The sequence below is a fragment of the Peromyscus leucopus genome, chromosome 7 (genome assembly GCF_004664715.2).
Source record: "Peromyscus leucopus breed LL Stock chromosome 7, UCI_PerLeu_2.1, whole genome shotgun sequence".
NCBI lineage: Eukaryota > Metazoa > Chordata > Mammalia > Rodentia > Cricetidae > Peromyscus > Peromyscus leucopus.
The window spans coordinates 89,375,996-89,392,046 of record NC_051069.1 but is presented as its reverse complement, the minus strand read 5'-3'; the positions used below and the strand labels follow the sequence as shown (position 1 = coordinate 89,392,046).

The 16,051-nt window shown below is 35.0% G+C and overlaps 1 protein-coding gene across 3 annotated transcripts in view; it reads right to left on the bottom strand.

The window, feature by feature from the left end:
• Positions 1 to 16,051, bottom strand: part of Stag1 (stromal antigen 1) — a 333,420-nt gene that overhangs the window by 100,343 nt on the left and 217,026 nt on the right. For all 3 annotated transcript variants that reach the window (XM_028869949.2, XM_028869951.2, XM_028869952.2), the window contains 2 exons: positions 14,820 to 14,899; positions 9,108 to 9,215 (listed from right to left, as the gene is read on the bottom strand). In XM_028869949.2, coding sequence (XP_028725782.1) covers positions 9,108 to 9,215; positions 14,820 to 14,899 — 188 coding nt within the window. The remainder of the gene's footprint in view (positions 1 to 9,107; positions 9,216 to 14,819; positions 14,900 to 16,051) is intronic.

The window sequence follows — 16,051 nt, the reverse complement described above, 5'->3', positions numbered from 1 at the left end:
CCCTCTGTCCACCTGACTTCATCCCACCCAAGCCATTATAATGTCTAGGCTCAACCTGCTTCACATTGTCTCTTCTGCTGCGACCTGTTCTGTCCATATCCTGTTCTGCCCATATCAGATTAAGAACTAAATAATAATTTATATGTACAGATCTTATTCCCAAAACACTAACAGTATGAAAAAAGAACCAGTATGTTCTCTCCAAAGCCTACCATTCCTGTAGAAATATTTGCCAATGAGAATTCCTGAGGTGAACTCCAGGACCCACAATTTAAAATAATCATCATAAACTTCATAAAAAAATAATACAAGGAGTTTAAAAAAAAAAAAAGAAAAAGCACAATGAAATCTAGGAGAAAGAACTTGAGAATAAACAACTGATCGATGACCAAGAAAGCACAAACAGGCTAAGGGAAATGACTAAAACAATCCAAGACTTCAGAATGGAACTCAATAAGGAGACAAACTGAAGCGGAATTAGAGAACACCTGTAACTCAACTAGAAAATGCAAAGAAAGTCTTACATGTAGAATGAATTAAGCAGGAGATAGAATATCAGGACTTGAAAATAAAAGTAGGATATAGATCATTTTATCAAGGACTACGAAAAAAATTAAAATCACAGAAAAGGAATACATAGGAAATATGAGACACCATGAAAATATCAAATCTTTGATTACAAGAATAGATGAGGGAGAAGAATCTCAACAAGATCATAGAAGAAAACAGCTCCAAACAAAGGAAAGACACACCCACAGAGATGTAAGAACCATAGAGAACACCAAATAGATAATCCCCAAAGAGAAAAATCCCTACAGCTTATCACAGTAAAACACGACAGATACATAACAAAAAGATTGAAAGCTATAAGAGAAACAAAAAGAAACAAACAAAAACAATGCAAGTTACATATAAAGAAAAATCCATCAGAATAACAGCTGATTTCTCAATGGAAATTTAGAAAGCCAGGAGAGCCTGGAGCAAGGCATTCCAAGAACTAAAAGGCTAAGAAAGCTAATCTAAACTAATAGACCTAGCAAAATTGTCTGCCATAATTGAAGGATAAAGACTTTTCAAGATATAAACAGCCTAAATCAATTTATATTCAACAAACCAAATTTAAAGAAAATACAAGAAGCAATACTACAGGCTGAAGAGAGGAATGAGTATAGCAGGAAAGACTGCGGAGAGAAATACAAAGTTATAATTATTTAAAAACAAAGTACTACTAAGAATACGAACACCACTACCAAAAATCAACAACACAAAGACCAAAATTTACTCACACATTACAATATCTTTAAATATAAATGGTTTAAACTCTCCCATCAAAAGACAGAAGCTGACTGAAAGAATCAAGAAACAAAAATTCACCTATCTGTAAGAAACACATCTTAGCTTTAAAGACAGGAATCTCCTTAGAGTAAAAGAATGGAAAAAAGTACTCTAATCAAATGGGATCAGAAAGCAAGCAGGTGTCAGGATCCTAGTATCTGACAAAATAAGACTTCAAACTAAATCTAATCAGAAGAGATAAAAAGGGATACTTTATTCATTCTAATCAAGGGAACAGTTAGCAAGAACATTACTATCTTAAACATATATGCACCAAACTCTGAGGTATCCATTTTCATAAAACAAGTACCACTGGATTTAAAGGCACAAATTAAAAATCAGTTAATATTAGATTATTTCAACACCCCACTTTCTACAACAGACAGGTAGGTCATCTGGACAAAAAACAAACAAACAAACAAACAAAACAAAACAAAAACAGAGAAACATTAGAATTAATTGATTCATATACTAAATGAACTTAGCAAATATCTACAGAATATTCCACCCAAACACCAAAGATTATACATTCTACTCAACAGCACACATAAGCTGCTCTAAATACACCAGCTCTAAAATATACCATATCATGGAATACAAAACAAATGATTTAAAAAATATCACAAAGATTGAAATCATTTCTTGTATCCTAGCTGACTACAATGCAATAAAACTTAAAATTGACATTAAACAGAACTCAAGTAAACAAACAAATTCATGGAGATTAACTAACTCATTACTAAATAATGAATGAGTCAAATAAGAAATCAAGAAAGAAATTTAAAAAAAACTAAATGAAAATGAAAACAATACAACAAAACCTCTGGGACACATTGAAAGCAGTCTTACAAGAGAAATGTATGACCTACATAAAAAAAAAAAATCAAAAAGAGCACAAATAAATGATTTATGATGCAACTAAAAATTCTGTAAAAAAACAAGAGCAAACCATATACAAATCCAGTCAGCAGAAAGAAATAAAGACAAAAACAAGCAGAAATCAATGAAATAGAAACAAAGGAAAAAAAAAAAACTCACAAAGAATCAATGGATGTAACAACTGGTTGTTTAAAAGATAAGTAAGATCAACAGACCCTTAGCCCAACTAAGCAAAGAGAGGACCCAAATGAACAGACTTAGAAATAAATAGGAAAACGTTAGATCAGGCATCAAAGATACTCAATTATCATATGGTTCTATTTTAAAAACCTAGACTCTATTAAGTTGGAAAATGTAAAAGAAATAAATGAATTTCTAGATTAAGCCAAACCACCAAAATTAAACCAAGAAGTCAGCAACCTAAACAGACTCATACAAATGAGGAGATTGAAATAGTAATAAAAGGTTTTCCAGCTAACAAAAGTCCAAGGCCAGATGGATTCACAGCAGAATTCTACCAGACTTTCGAAAATTTAGCCAATCCTTCTTAAACTAGGAAGGGAGGAAGAGAGAGAGAGAGAGAGAGAGAGGGGAGGAAGGGAGGGTGGCTGGCTCCCAAATTCCTTCTATGAAGCCAGTACTACTCTAATACCAAAACCAGGTAAAGACACAACAACAACAACAAAGAAAACTATAGTCGAGAATCCTTGATAAATATAGACTCAAAAATGCTCAATAAAATAACTGCAAACAAAATACAGACAAACATAAAAAAGATTACCTACCATTACCAAGCTGGCTTTATCCCTGAAATGCAGTGAAGGTCCAACATAAGCAAATGAATAAGTAAAACAAACCACATAAATGGACTTAAAGACAAAAATCACATGATCATCTCAATATATGTAGAAACGTCTGACAAAAACAGTCATGCTTCATGGTAAAGTCCTAGAAAATGTAGTGCTAGTGGGAACATACTTCAACATAACAACGCCTACCCCCCCCCCCCTACACACACTCCCAATATCATCCTAAATGGAGAAAAGGTTGAAGCAACCCATTGAGGTCAGGAACTGGATAGAGATTACCACTATTCTCACTCTTTTTCAATTGTGCTCAAAGTACTTATTGCTGGAGCAATAAGGCAAGAGAAGGGAATTAAAGTGATACAAACAGGGAAAGAGGTCACACTTCCTATCTGCAGAGGATATGCTACTATACATTAAAGAGCCCAAAAATTCTACCAGAGAACTTCTAGAAACAAATTCAGCAATGTGGCATGATACAGTCATGCATGGATCAAGAGTTTTCTATACACCAACAATAAATACTCGGGGAAGAGGATCATGCATATACTCCCATTCACAACAGCCTCAAAGAAAATAAAATTTCCAGAAGAAACCTAACCAATAAAGCAAAAGACCTCTACAATGAAAACTTTAAACCTCTGAAGAAAGAGATAAAAATACCACAAAATGGAAAGCTATTCCATGCTCATGGATAATTAGAATTAATATTGTGAAAACGACCACTTTATCAAAAGCTATTTATAAATTCAATGCAATCCCAATCAAAATCTCCATCTCATTCTTCAAGAAATAGAAGAAAAAAACTGTTCTAGAATTCATATGGAACTACAGAAGACCCCAGATAGCCAAAATATTTCTGAGCAAAGAGAGATGACCAGTCCAAATCTTAAGATATACTATGGAGCCACAGTAATAAGACACTATTGTATTGTTATAAAAACAGACAAAATTGAAGACCCAAACATGGAGTGTATATATAACTACAGCTATTTAATATTTGAAAAAGATGACAAAAACATAAGCTGGGGAAAAGAAAACACTTTCAACAAATGGTGCTGTGGAAACTGGATGGCCACATGCAGAAAATGACATCAAACAAACTATATCTATCACTGTGCATAAAAACTAATTCCAAATGGATCAAAGACCTAAATGTGAAACCTTAAACTCTGAAAAGGCTAGAAGAAAAGATATGCAGTACCCTACTGAAAAGGACTTTCTGAATAGGGCTTCATTTGCCCTAGAATTCAGTCAAGAGCTGACTAGTAGGACTCCGTAAAACTAAAAACCCTCTGCACAGATAAAGTAAAATCAACTGGGTGAAGAGGAAACTCACAGCATTGGAGTGAATCTTTGCCAGCTATACATCTAGCAGAAAATTAATATCTAGAACATATAAAGAACTCAACAAACAGAAAAAAAAAAAAAAAAAAAAAAAAAAAGATCCAGTTGAAAAACTGGCCTGGGATCTAAGCAGAGAGAATTCCAAAAAAAAGAAAAAAAAAAAAAAAAAAAAAAAGGCTAAGAAGTAGCTCAAAAAAAAAAAAAAGTTCACCATCCCTAGCAATTAGGGAAATGCAAATCAAAACAATTTTGAAATTCCATCTCACCCTAGTCAGAATGATAAAGATCAACAGAACAACTGAAATAGATGATGTAGGGGATGTGGAGAAAGGCAAATACTCATTCACTGTTAGAGGGACTACAAACTATGGATATCAGTGTGGAGAATCCTCACAATGCTAAAAATGAATCTATCCTATGACCCAGCTACACCAAAACTTGGCCTATGTCCAAAGGACTCTACCCTATACTCCACAGATATTTGCTCAGCTATGTTCACTGTTGCTCTACTCACAAAAGCTAAGAAATCAAAACAACCTGTATGTCTTCCAACTGACAAATGGATAACAAAAATATGGTACATATACACTATGAAATACTATTAAACTATAAAGAAAAATGAAATCATTAGATCTGAAGGTAAATGTACAGAACTTGAAAAGATTATATTGAGTGAGGTAACTCTGACCCAGAAAGATAAATATCATGGATTCTCTCCCATCGGAGTCTCCTAGCTATAAATCTTCAAATGTGATATTCTATCCTGCAGTAGCTACATAAACCAGGAAAGTAAAAAGATGCCAGTGCTGGGGTAGGGGTATGAGGGAGTAACAGAGGGGAATAAAAGGGTGTAAGTGATCTGTCAGGGAAATGGGAAAAAAGGGAGAGCTCTAGTAAGGGAGAGGGGGAGAATATAAATAACAGAAAAAGGAGGAAGAAGGGTAAAATAACAATAAGGATGTCTGAAAAAGTCAGAAGGAATTATACCATTAACTCTTAACAAATAACAACAAAACCCTGGAATATCTTAAGTATGTGCCTAAATATATGTACACAGTTTAGATGAAATTCCTTAAAACACTCCCTCCAAAAGCCAAAGGCTACCTAACAAAAATCTCAACACTAAGTTTGAGAAGTCCTCTTTTTGTTTTTATTTTTAGTCAAGGTTGCTCAAGAGATTGCTAAAACACACAGGCTATTAGTATTGCCCCTGGTAGCCACCAAGAGATGGAAGGTAAGTTCCTATTGTTGAGGAGACTATGCACTTCAGACATGACACAGAGACCCCTGAACTGGAACTGATCTTAATGCCTCTTCTTTGAAGACTAGCTTTGATGGTACCAGAAGGTACCATGTCAATTTCCAGTGGAGGGAGGCAGCCATCAATCTTACCCAGATATGATGCTCGTAAATCACAACAATTGGCATGGCAAGTTATATAACCCTAAGGGTGCAGTAATAGCATTTAAACCTTGGCGGTAACCAACAGATTTCTAGTTGGACTTAAGACCCGCCTCAATGAGAGGGAAACCATGCCTGGTATTAGAAACCAAACTAACTATCCAGGACTAGTAAAGTCATGATTCAAGGAGAAGACCATATAACTACCACTTACTTTACTAAACTAGCATAATCTCTAACTATACACATTCTAAATACAAGTCCTTGTACTCACAGATAAATGCAGTCCTACCCCTCAATCAAGGAAACCTCTCTTTGTAACAGATGGAGACAATTACAACCAGCCACAACCTATCAAAATACAGAACTGTGTGAGTACAGCTACCACCTAAGGGCTCAGGGAAATATCGTGAAAGAGAAGGGGTAAAGACTGTGAGAGTCAGAGGATCAGGGACTGTGTCTCCTATTAACCTCAGAATCTATATTCATAATGTCTTACCAACATGACGGCCTAAATATGACATGAACAAGCACAACAAAACAGACAGAGGAAAGGCCACAAGGCCTCAACCCTACACAAAGTACTGCAGGCAACTAAGGAATGATGAGAGTGGGAGAAATAGTCTTTCCCAGAGATGATCATGTCAACTAGTTATTCAAGATCTAATGGTCAGCCCCAAAACATACATGAAAAACACTATTCAGATTGAGCTGGTTATATCACACACACACACACACACACACACGTTTCTAAATATACACATATAAAAAAAAGAAGCCATTAATTTGAAAGAAAGCAAGAAGAGGTACATGAATGGGTCTGGAGGGAGGAAAGGGAAGATTATAATATTATATTCTCAAAAATTAAAAAATGTAGAATTTTTTAAATTTTTTATTTTATTTTATTTTTGGTTTTTCAAGATAGAGTTTCTCTGTGTAGCTTTGCGCCTTTCCTGGAACTTGCTTTGGAGACCAGGCTGGCCTCGAACTCACAGAGATCTGCCTGCCTCTGCCTCCTGAGTGCTGGGATTAAAGGCGTGCGCCACCACTGCCTGGCAAAATGTAGAATTTTTGGTGAGATTAAATATTCATTTTAGAAACATCTTACTATTTTTGATGATTCTTGTTGATTACATAGTATTTATATAGTATAAGATATAAGACTGTGCATGTATGAACTATGCACCTAATTTTTTTTTTAAATTGTTTTTTGCTATGTGGCCTATGGGAGCCTTCAACTCCTGGATTCAAGCAATCCTCTTTTCTTTTTTTTTTGTTTTTCGAGACAGAGTTTCTCTGTGTAGCTTTGGAGCCTGTCCTGGAACTCACTCTGTAGTCCAGGCTGGCCTCGAACTCACAGAGATCTGCCTGCCTCTGCCTCCCAAGTGCTGGGATTAAAGGCGTGTATCACCACCACCCGGCACAATCCTCTTCTTATCTCAACCTCCTGAAGTGTTGGGACTATGTGCACACCAAAACTTAATAATGAAAATTCTATGGCTATACTACAGCCTGCTTATTAGTATTTTAATATTTATTATATAAATGATAGAAAAATGCTAAAATTAGTTATTAAAGATGAAGTTACTGAAATGTGAATTTTTATTTTTATTTTTTGTTTATTGAGACAGAATTTCTCTGTTTAACCACACTGGCTGTCCTGGAATCCTTTCTGTGCACCACACTAGCCTTTAACTCACAGAGATCGCCTGCCTCTGCCTCCTGAGTGCTGGGATTAAAGGCATACACCACCACCACCCAGCTTTGAACTTTTCTGAGAGGAGTTTGAAAGCATTAATAGAAAAAGCTTTCATAATTTGCATAAGAATTAGGCTGATTTTCACAAAGAAATAAGACAGAGTAGAGGCTACCTATTCTGAACTGTCATGTAAAATATTCTAATTAAAATTTCTAGCAAATATTTTAAACTCAGTCATATAATAAAATAAATGTCTGTAGTTTATGGTCTCTATCATATATATGATAGATTATATACTAACTATATACAGATTATATGATATATATATATAATATAGGTGATATATATATTAAACAAAGTCCTTGATGTTCTTAGTGAAGTTATAGAAGCAATAAATTCCTTCTAAAATCATAAAACAGTTTGAAAAGTTAAATGGACAACTGAGGCCAAATATACTGTAATATTCTGAGGAAGGAAGGGTAGATTCTGATAAACTCTTGACGTTTGTGGCATACAATATCCCAAGAAGAATATGGAAATTTCCTTATTCTATTAGTCAAAGGTGTCAGAGTAACTGGCAAAACCATTGCTATTTTAAAATCCATGCCTAAGAAGGCTGGGGTGTAGCTTACTAGTAGAATGCTTGCCTGGCATGTGTGAGTGGCCATGAGGTCAATGAAAACATTGAATTCTTCCTCTTCACTTTCAGTATCAACATGTACTAGCAGCTAGCTACTATTAAGAAAGATTTTAAACAGAAAACTTTTCTCATTATGAGTAGTAATAGACTAGAACACTGTTGCAACACCAAATTAGATACTGTAGGATGCCAAGCCTGCGTATTATCATAGCTTATCATCCATGTAGAACTGATGCACAGTACATGTCTTACTATGCTTCTGTAAAATCATAAATTAGTACATGTAATGGACCTTTAGGTTCCCCCTTGCTCACAACCGAATCCACAACCGAATTCACTAAGTTAAGTCTGAGCAAAAAACCCCAAAATGAAAACAAAGCAAAAGATATGTACACAAACAAGAATGTTAATATTGTGAGAATACATTAATTCACTAATAAATTATACAATATATATAATAGTTCACAATCAAAAAGTGAATTTCACTCTAGTTAAGTGCTATAGTCAGCCAAAAATTAGAAGTAACTTAATAATATCAACTTTAATATATACATAGCTCTCAGAATCGCTATATAATACATCACAATGATTCCCAAGGAAACAATGGAAAAGAAGCCATGAAAGGATGGAAGACACTTGCAATGGGGTAAAACTTCATGATTATATAATACACGTAACAAAGGCATGAGTTGAGATTTTGAAAAGAAACAAGACTTCATAAACTTTAAAAGTCTATTCCCATACCCGGCTAAGAACCGTATTTCAGATTTTACTGAAGAGGAATATGACACAAGGCTCACCACTCTCCCAGATGTGAGCCATGATACAGGAAACAGGCTACACAGTTATGAGAGCGTTCAAGCACAGTGAAGAGGACATTTTAAGTCCTATGTTCAGTCTCTTCCACTATTGAAGATTATTAGTAAGAGCTTTTAACAACTGAACTCTCTCTTTTTTCAGTACACAAAAGTGGAGCCTGTTTGCAGGATAACTGACTCACTTTTTGTGAAGGAACTCTCCAGCTGCCACAGCAACAGGGCGATGTGCTGAATACACCAAATGGTAAACATTTTCACAGTCTTCATTGGAAAGAGCTTCTTCACTTCCACTGAAAATGGAAAGTAATATCAGAACCACAGGAACTTTTGATTTACATGATCCCTCCTCATTTAATTTCTGTAAAGTGATTATAAAAGCTGAAAACACAGATTTTAGTTTTCTATTACTGTAAAAGTATTATTTCCCACTAATTATAAATGTATTCACTAAATAAAATTCAAGTAAAAGAAAAATTTCAAAATTTTTCCATGTGAAGTATCCATAGATAATGACAGTCAGTATCTCAAGAGTACGTATCAGACCAACTAAGCATGCTCTTTAAATATGCACAAAGCTCTTATTTCTTTTTTAAACATGCTTAAGGAATATATTTGTCCTTGTTTCATACAACTAATCATGCTAGGTAACTTTACTTTCTAGAACTGTATCAACAAAATAGTATCTCATCACCTCTTTACAATGTTAGTCTTCCCACTAAATACAGCCATTCTTTTAAATATTACATTTGTTGGTTTATTTATTTGTGTGTATACCAGTTCTTTGGTCAAAGGGCAACTTGTGAGAGATCGTTTTTTTCTTCTACCATGTGGGGCCCTGGGATTCAATTCAGGTCATCAGGCTTGGTGGCAAACCTCTTTATGAACTGAGCCATCTTGCCAGTCCCAGTCATTCCTTTACTAACACAATTTTCCTGTCATTTACTCCTTTTTATTTACTCATAATTCTGTGTTTCATAAATGGTCAAAATGTGTTTGAAGCAGTTTAGCCCAAAAATGAAATATTCATTTTCTGATGATTAATATATTTTTAAATGATGAATATGATTATAGCTTAAGTTAATTTGAATACGTAATTACTGAGCTGCACAGGACCCTGGTAACATACAGAGTTACAAGTTTATTTCATAGATTCTCAAATGTATATAGATGACCTAGGACCCAAGATCTTCAGAAATCTAGTAAATAAAAATCAGAATGCTCTTGGCAGCAAAGGACTGTGGTTAAATCAGTTCCAAGGAGAAACTGTAGTTTTGGCTGAAAACCATAAATGTCAAATTGGCAGACAAACTCCAAGTGTTTAAATATATTCTCCTTTCCATCCCACCAATGCTTGTTCCCTTATGGTGAGGCAGATAGTATAGTATAAGCAGGGAACAGTCTTATTATCTACAGACACTGGAAGGGAAGAACACTAGGTCTAGGAGAACTAACTTAATACAGCTAAAGACTATAACTGAGGCAAATAGGCTTCAGGACTGCTAAGGAAGAGTTGCTAGGTTAAAACAAATATATCTATAAATGCCCAATTTGTATCCCGTGAATTTTAAGGAGAGGCAACAGGCTCAAGCTCCTGAAACAATTATGTATTATCAGCCTAATGGGAAAGTAGCCTCAGGAAAAGTAAACGCATAGGGAGGAAAAAAACCAATTTAAAGTTACATCTCAGAAATACAAGCTCATAAAAAAACATTCTACAAATGTAGAATTATGCTTGTAATCCCACCACTCCAGAGGTGGAAAAAGGAAGAGAGGGAGAGTTTGAGGCCAGACTGAGACAGGTTAAGACTTTGTTGGAAAAAAAGGAAACAAGTAGCAGAACTGACAGATGGCACAAAAATATTTAAACGAGTTGATAATGGGATATAAAATGTGATTTTACCTGTCATTTAGGGAAGGTTTACCACTAATCCTACGTGTCAAGAGAAGTAAAGCCAGGTCATTTCATGCACATTCTATAAGAGACTGGTAAGCTAAACTTTGATTCTTAGCTCATTATCAAGTAAAAAACTAAGCTAGATAAAATTAGGATACTGTGAAATTGTATCAGCACACATGACTTTTTAAAAAAACATGAAACAGTGTTAAGAGAATAATAAAACCTTTACAGATTTTATTTATTATTTACTTTTTATGGGTAAGAGTGCTTTGTCTGAATATGTCTGTGTACCGTATGTGAGCCTGGTGAATGTGGAGGCTCAAAAAGGGTGTCAGATCTCCTGGAACTCGAGTTACAGACAGTGCAGGCTGTCATGTAGGTGCTGGGAATTGAAACTAGCAGGCAGTGCTCCTAACTGCTGAGTCCTCTATCTAGCCCCATCACGAAGCATTTATGAAGCCAGTAATACATATCAAGTCTCAGAAAACTATGAAAACTTTATAAAATATATCCTTAGGTTATGTTTATGAACTGGTACACAGCAAGGCCATAAAGAGTTCGAAAAGAAAAAGACTGACTGAAGGAGTCCACAGAAGCAGAGAAAAACATAAGGGATGGAGGGCTCTGAGGAATTCATTCTTCCTCCACCCGTAAGCTCTTGGTTTCCTATAGGCCATATACGTGATATTAAAATTGAGCCTGAATGGATAGTTTTAAAAGACATTGCCCAATAAAACTGTCTATAGGGTAGATTAAACATAGAAAATTTGAAAGTCAGGCTCTGGGTGACAATGTAGAAGAGACAAAGGATTCATTGCCCTCTATGAGATATTTGTAATCACAAATTTCTAGAGCAGTCAGAGATCTCTGAAGAATGTACAAAAAAATAGACATAACCAGTGCTCTAGGTAAGACACAGATAGAGGGCCATAATTACATCTGTAAAACATCAGACATTTTCTGTTCTTTCTAGTCCAGTTAAAATTCAGGGAAATAATTCCATGGAGATTTTTGAAATTAGACAACCTATTTTCCAAATTTATGGCAAAAAGAAGACTTTCCCTCCAGCCAAACAAGGTCTTGGAAGGTTTGAAAACACTCTTGAAAGAAGTAATTTAGTTTAGTATATTAAAATATGTTTTTAAAAGGAAAGAAATTTTCAGAAATGATTAGGAAGAATGGTATATGAGGGTAAAAAAATCAAACATTAGTATATATGTATTGAAGCATACCATATGTGTAGCATAGCATAGCATATGAAGCATATCAAGCAACAATATATGAAAGGCAAGTCAATATCTATCACTGAAGACTAATACAGTACAAAGACTAGAAGAAAAGTTGACAGTAGGCACTAAGTTATATAAGAACACTAAGTTCTGAACTGCACAGGGTACAGAGTGAGTTTAAATGGCAATAACAATACATTTCAGCCAAGACAAAGGGATGAAAGACTTGACTTTGAAAGTATTTATAAGAAATGTTAGTGATTAAAGATATATTTAGCCTGTTTTAAACATTGGTACACATATCAAAAATCATTTTATTCCTTTAATATGGAAATTTTTTAGATTATCCCTTTGTAGTGAATAGAGGTGAAACCCAGGGCTATGTACATGCTAGTAAAACACTGTACCAATGTTATGCTACCATTCCCAGATATATTTTTGTTTCTAACTATTAATTAAAAATTACTTTGGTTAAAAGTGTGTCAGTTTATTCATGAACATACATATAAGAGCAATCTATTATAATGTCATATTTAAGTAAAACAATGTATGATATGTTCAAATACAATTTATTCAAGTAGGGCAAAAGTGGTTTAAATTAGCGATATATTAATTCAGGCTAATTAATAAATTTAAAAAATCCTACAGCACTCAGAATAAAGAAAAATTTTCAACATAAACCAAAATATACTTAGACTGAGCATGTAGCTTAGACATCTAGTACTTGTATAGGAACACCAGGCCCTGGGCTATGTTCCCAGTACAAGTAAAAATAAAACAAACACATCCAATAACCAATTTATAAAAATATAACACAGAAATAAAATTTTAAATTACTTCAATAACAAAACAAAAAATATCTGCTATGAAGGATAGTATTAATAAAGCAGAAGGTCTTGGCTATGCAATCAGACAAGGTAAGAAAATATGAATTATAAAGTTAGGAAGCTGAAATCATTTGTCCATACTATTCTAATCTATATGGTAAAAACAACAGGATCAAGAAAACATTACATGTTTAGGAGTTCTAATATGCTGTACATAAGATCAACATAAAAAAATCAACATAAAATTAAAGGTTTCTTTACCTTGCAACAATTAAGTACAAAATACTAAATGCTAATAATGACACTAAAACTACATAGTATTTAATAGTTAGCTTATGTAAAAAATACACACCATTGTGGTCATATACACATGCATAAACCCTACATATAAAACACACTTAAATATCTGAAGACAGAAATGAAAAAAAAAAAAAAACAAATGAAATGAAAATTTTACTTTCATAACATTACAAAATACGATAGTTTGTTTGTTTGTTTTTTAAATGTAGCCCTAGCTGTCCTAGGACTCACAGATTGAGTGCTGGGATTAACACTGCTAGGATTAAAGGCAGGCATCACCCAGTCTTTTTCTGTTTTGTTTTGTTTTTCAAGACAGGTTTTTTTGTATGTGACTCTCATAGAACTAGCTTTTGTAGAGCAGGTTGGATAGGAACTCAGAGATAGATCTACCTGCCTTTGCCTCCCGAGTGAGGAGATTAAAGGGTGAGCCACCACTGTCAGGTCCATTGTACAGTTCATTTTTTGTTTGTCTGTTTGTTTGTTTGTTTCGAGACAGGGTTTCTCTGTGCAGTTTTGGTGCCGGTCCTGGATCTCGCTTTGTAGACCAGGCTGGCCTTGAACTCACAGAGATCTGCCTGGCTCTACCTTCCAAGTGCTGGGATTAAAGGCATGCACAACCACCACCCGGCCACTGTACAGTTCTTACATTCAAAATCACATCAAAGGTATTTGACATGTATGTTTTAAAAATTCCCATAATAGAAAAAAATATGAGAATTAGCCAAGATTTAAAAACTAGAGGAGAGAATCATCTAGTAAGACAGGAGGTCTCATGTATAACACATGATATATTAGAAAGCTACAATGATAAAAAGCATGGAAAAGACACAGAAAAGGGAACCCATGCAAATTCTGACATTTGAGCAGCAGATACCCAAATCAGGACAGATGTACTAACAAAGCAGTGAGAAGGGAATCTGCCCCCCCCCCCCCCCGCATTTCTCTGTGTAGCTTTGCACCTTTCCTGGAACTCACTGTGTAGTCCAGGCTGGCCTCGAACTCATAGAGATCCGCCTGCCTCTGCCTCCCAAGTGCTGGGATTAAAGGAGTGCGCCACCACCGCCCGGTGAGAATTTTTTAAAAAACAATTTTACTAGAACACACATTATCTAACAGAATTTTTCTAGCTCAGTAAACACTATAAAGTTATAAAATCATTTATCTCTTTAAAACTTTAAAAGTTGATGGAATAGTCGTGTTTAATTTCTTTCACTTCTATGTTCATAAAATATCTATTTGAAAACCTTTTCATTTTGAAGCTCTGAGCTTTTGTTTTAAATAGCAAAGTATGACATTTCATAGCTAACTTTCCTAAACCACACAAAGTAACTTTACCTGGAGGAAACAAACATCAGTTCAAATGAAAAACTATTCATATCTATAATTCTAGAACTCAGCAAGTCAAGGCAGAAGAATTTTTCCAACTTGAGGCTAGTCTACATTACATAGTAATTCCAAACCTAGGCTGCAGTGTGAGACCATGTTTCAAAATAAAAAACACCACCTAAAATACATTTGGTTATAAACAGAACCTTAAAAAATAAAAGTGGATTCTTCATATGAAATATTTATTTGATGTACTAATCCAGAAAAAAGTATTAACTACTAAAAGATTAAACAGTTAACAGATACTATACTTACTGAAGTATCAGAGTAACCAATCGAATTGCTTCCACGGCAACATCATATTCTTTGTCAAGAGTCATTGATACAATGCGATCCTGAAAGAAGTTATAAACAAATTAACCTTGAATATAAATGAGCCAAGACAAGCTTAAGGCATTCTAAGGCATATATGCAATACCATGAAAGATAAAGCAGGAAGTCTCCACTATTTTCTTTTTTTAAACAGGGTCTTACTATGTAGCCTTGGCTGGCCTCAAACTATCATAGAGATTCATTTGCCTTGCCTCTTCCTAAGTGTTGGGGTTAAAAGCATGTGCCATCATGCCTGGCTTGGGAATTTTTACTCTTGAAACTATATTATACAAGTGGGGTATGGGTTTTTTGTTTGTTTCTTTGAGACAGAAGCTTACTATGTAGTACTGATTAGCCTGAAACTCACTATATAGACCAGGCTGACCTAGAACTTACAGAAATCCACCTCTTCGTCCCCAGTAATGTGATTAAAGGTGTAGCGGAAAATGTTTGTTTCATTAACTGGCATTTCCTAAACTAAAACATACATGTCAAGTAAACCTTCAGTTACAAAATTAACATAATTCAAAAACTCTTTATAAAGAGAAATTCTCATTTTAAGTAAGAAAGTTCCTTCAAAGCTATAAATAAGAACTCCTGTTGGGTCCATATGCCATGAAGCAGATTTATTCATCTATTTCATATGAGTTTATTTTAAAAAAAATACAGGTAAATACAGGTAGCAAGATGGTGGTTAGAAGTCATGTGTGTGAAACTGTACAGAAGAAAGTCAAGATAAAAAGTCACTGATACAGAAATATAAGAATGAGCTATCAAAAACAGAAGTAAGAGTAGGTATGGACCCAGCTACACAAAGCTCTGAGCACTGACTGGAAAGGTACTGCACAGCAAGGGGGAGGGAGGGAGTGAGAGGTAAGGAGGGGAAAGGGGGGCGGGGGGGGGGGAGGGGAGAGAGAGAGAGAGAGAGAGAGAGAGAGAGAGAGAGAGAGAGAGAGAGAGAGAGAGAGAGATCCTGCTGAAAACTCGGATGGAAGTTTAAATTTGGTGCTACCAAAAAGGAGAGTGGAGAGTTCTAGATACAGCAACACAAAAAGGTAAAGGGGTGTAAAATGTAGACATCTGTAAAGCTCAACCATCTCTAAAGAGCAAGAGATCTGGACTACAGGAAGAACACAGCAGAACCTGGAATATGCTGTAGCAGCGTGGTAGTACCT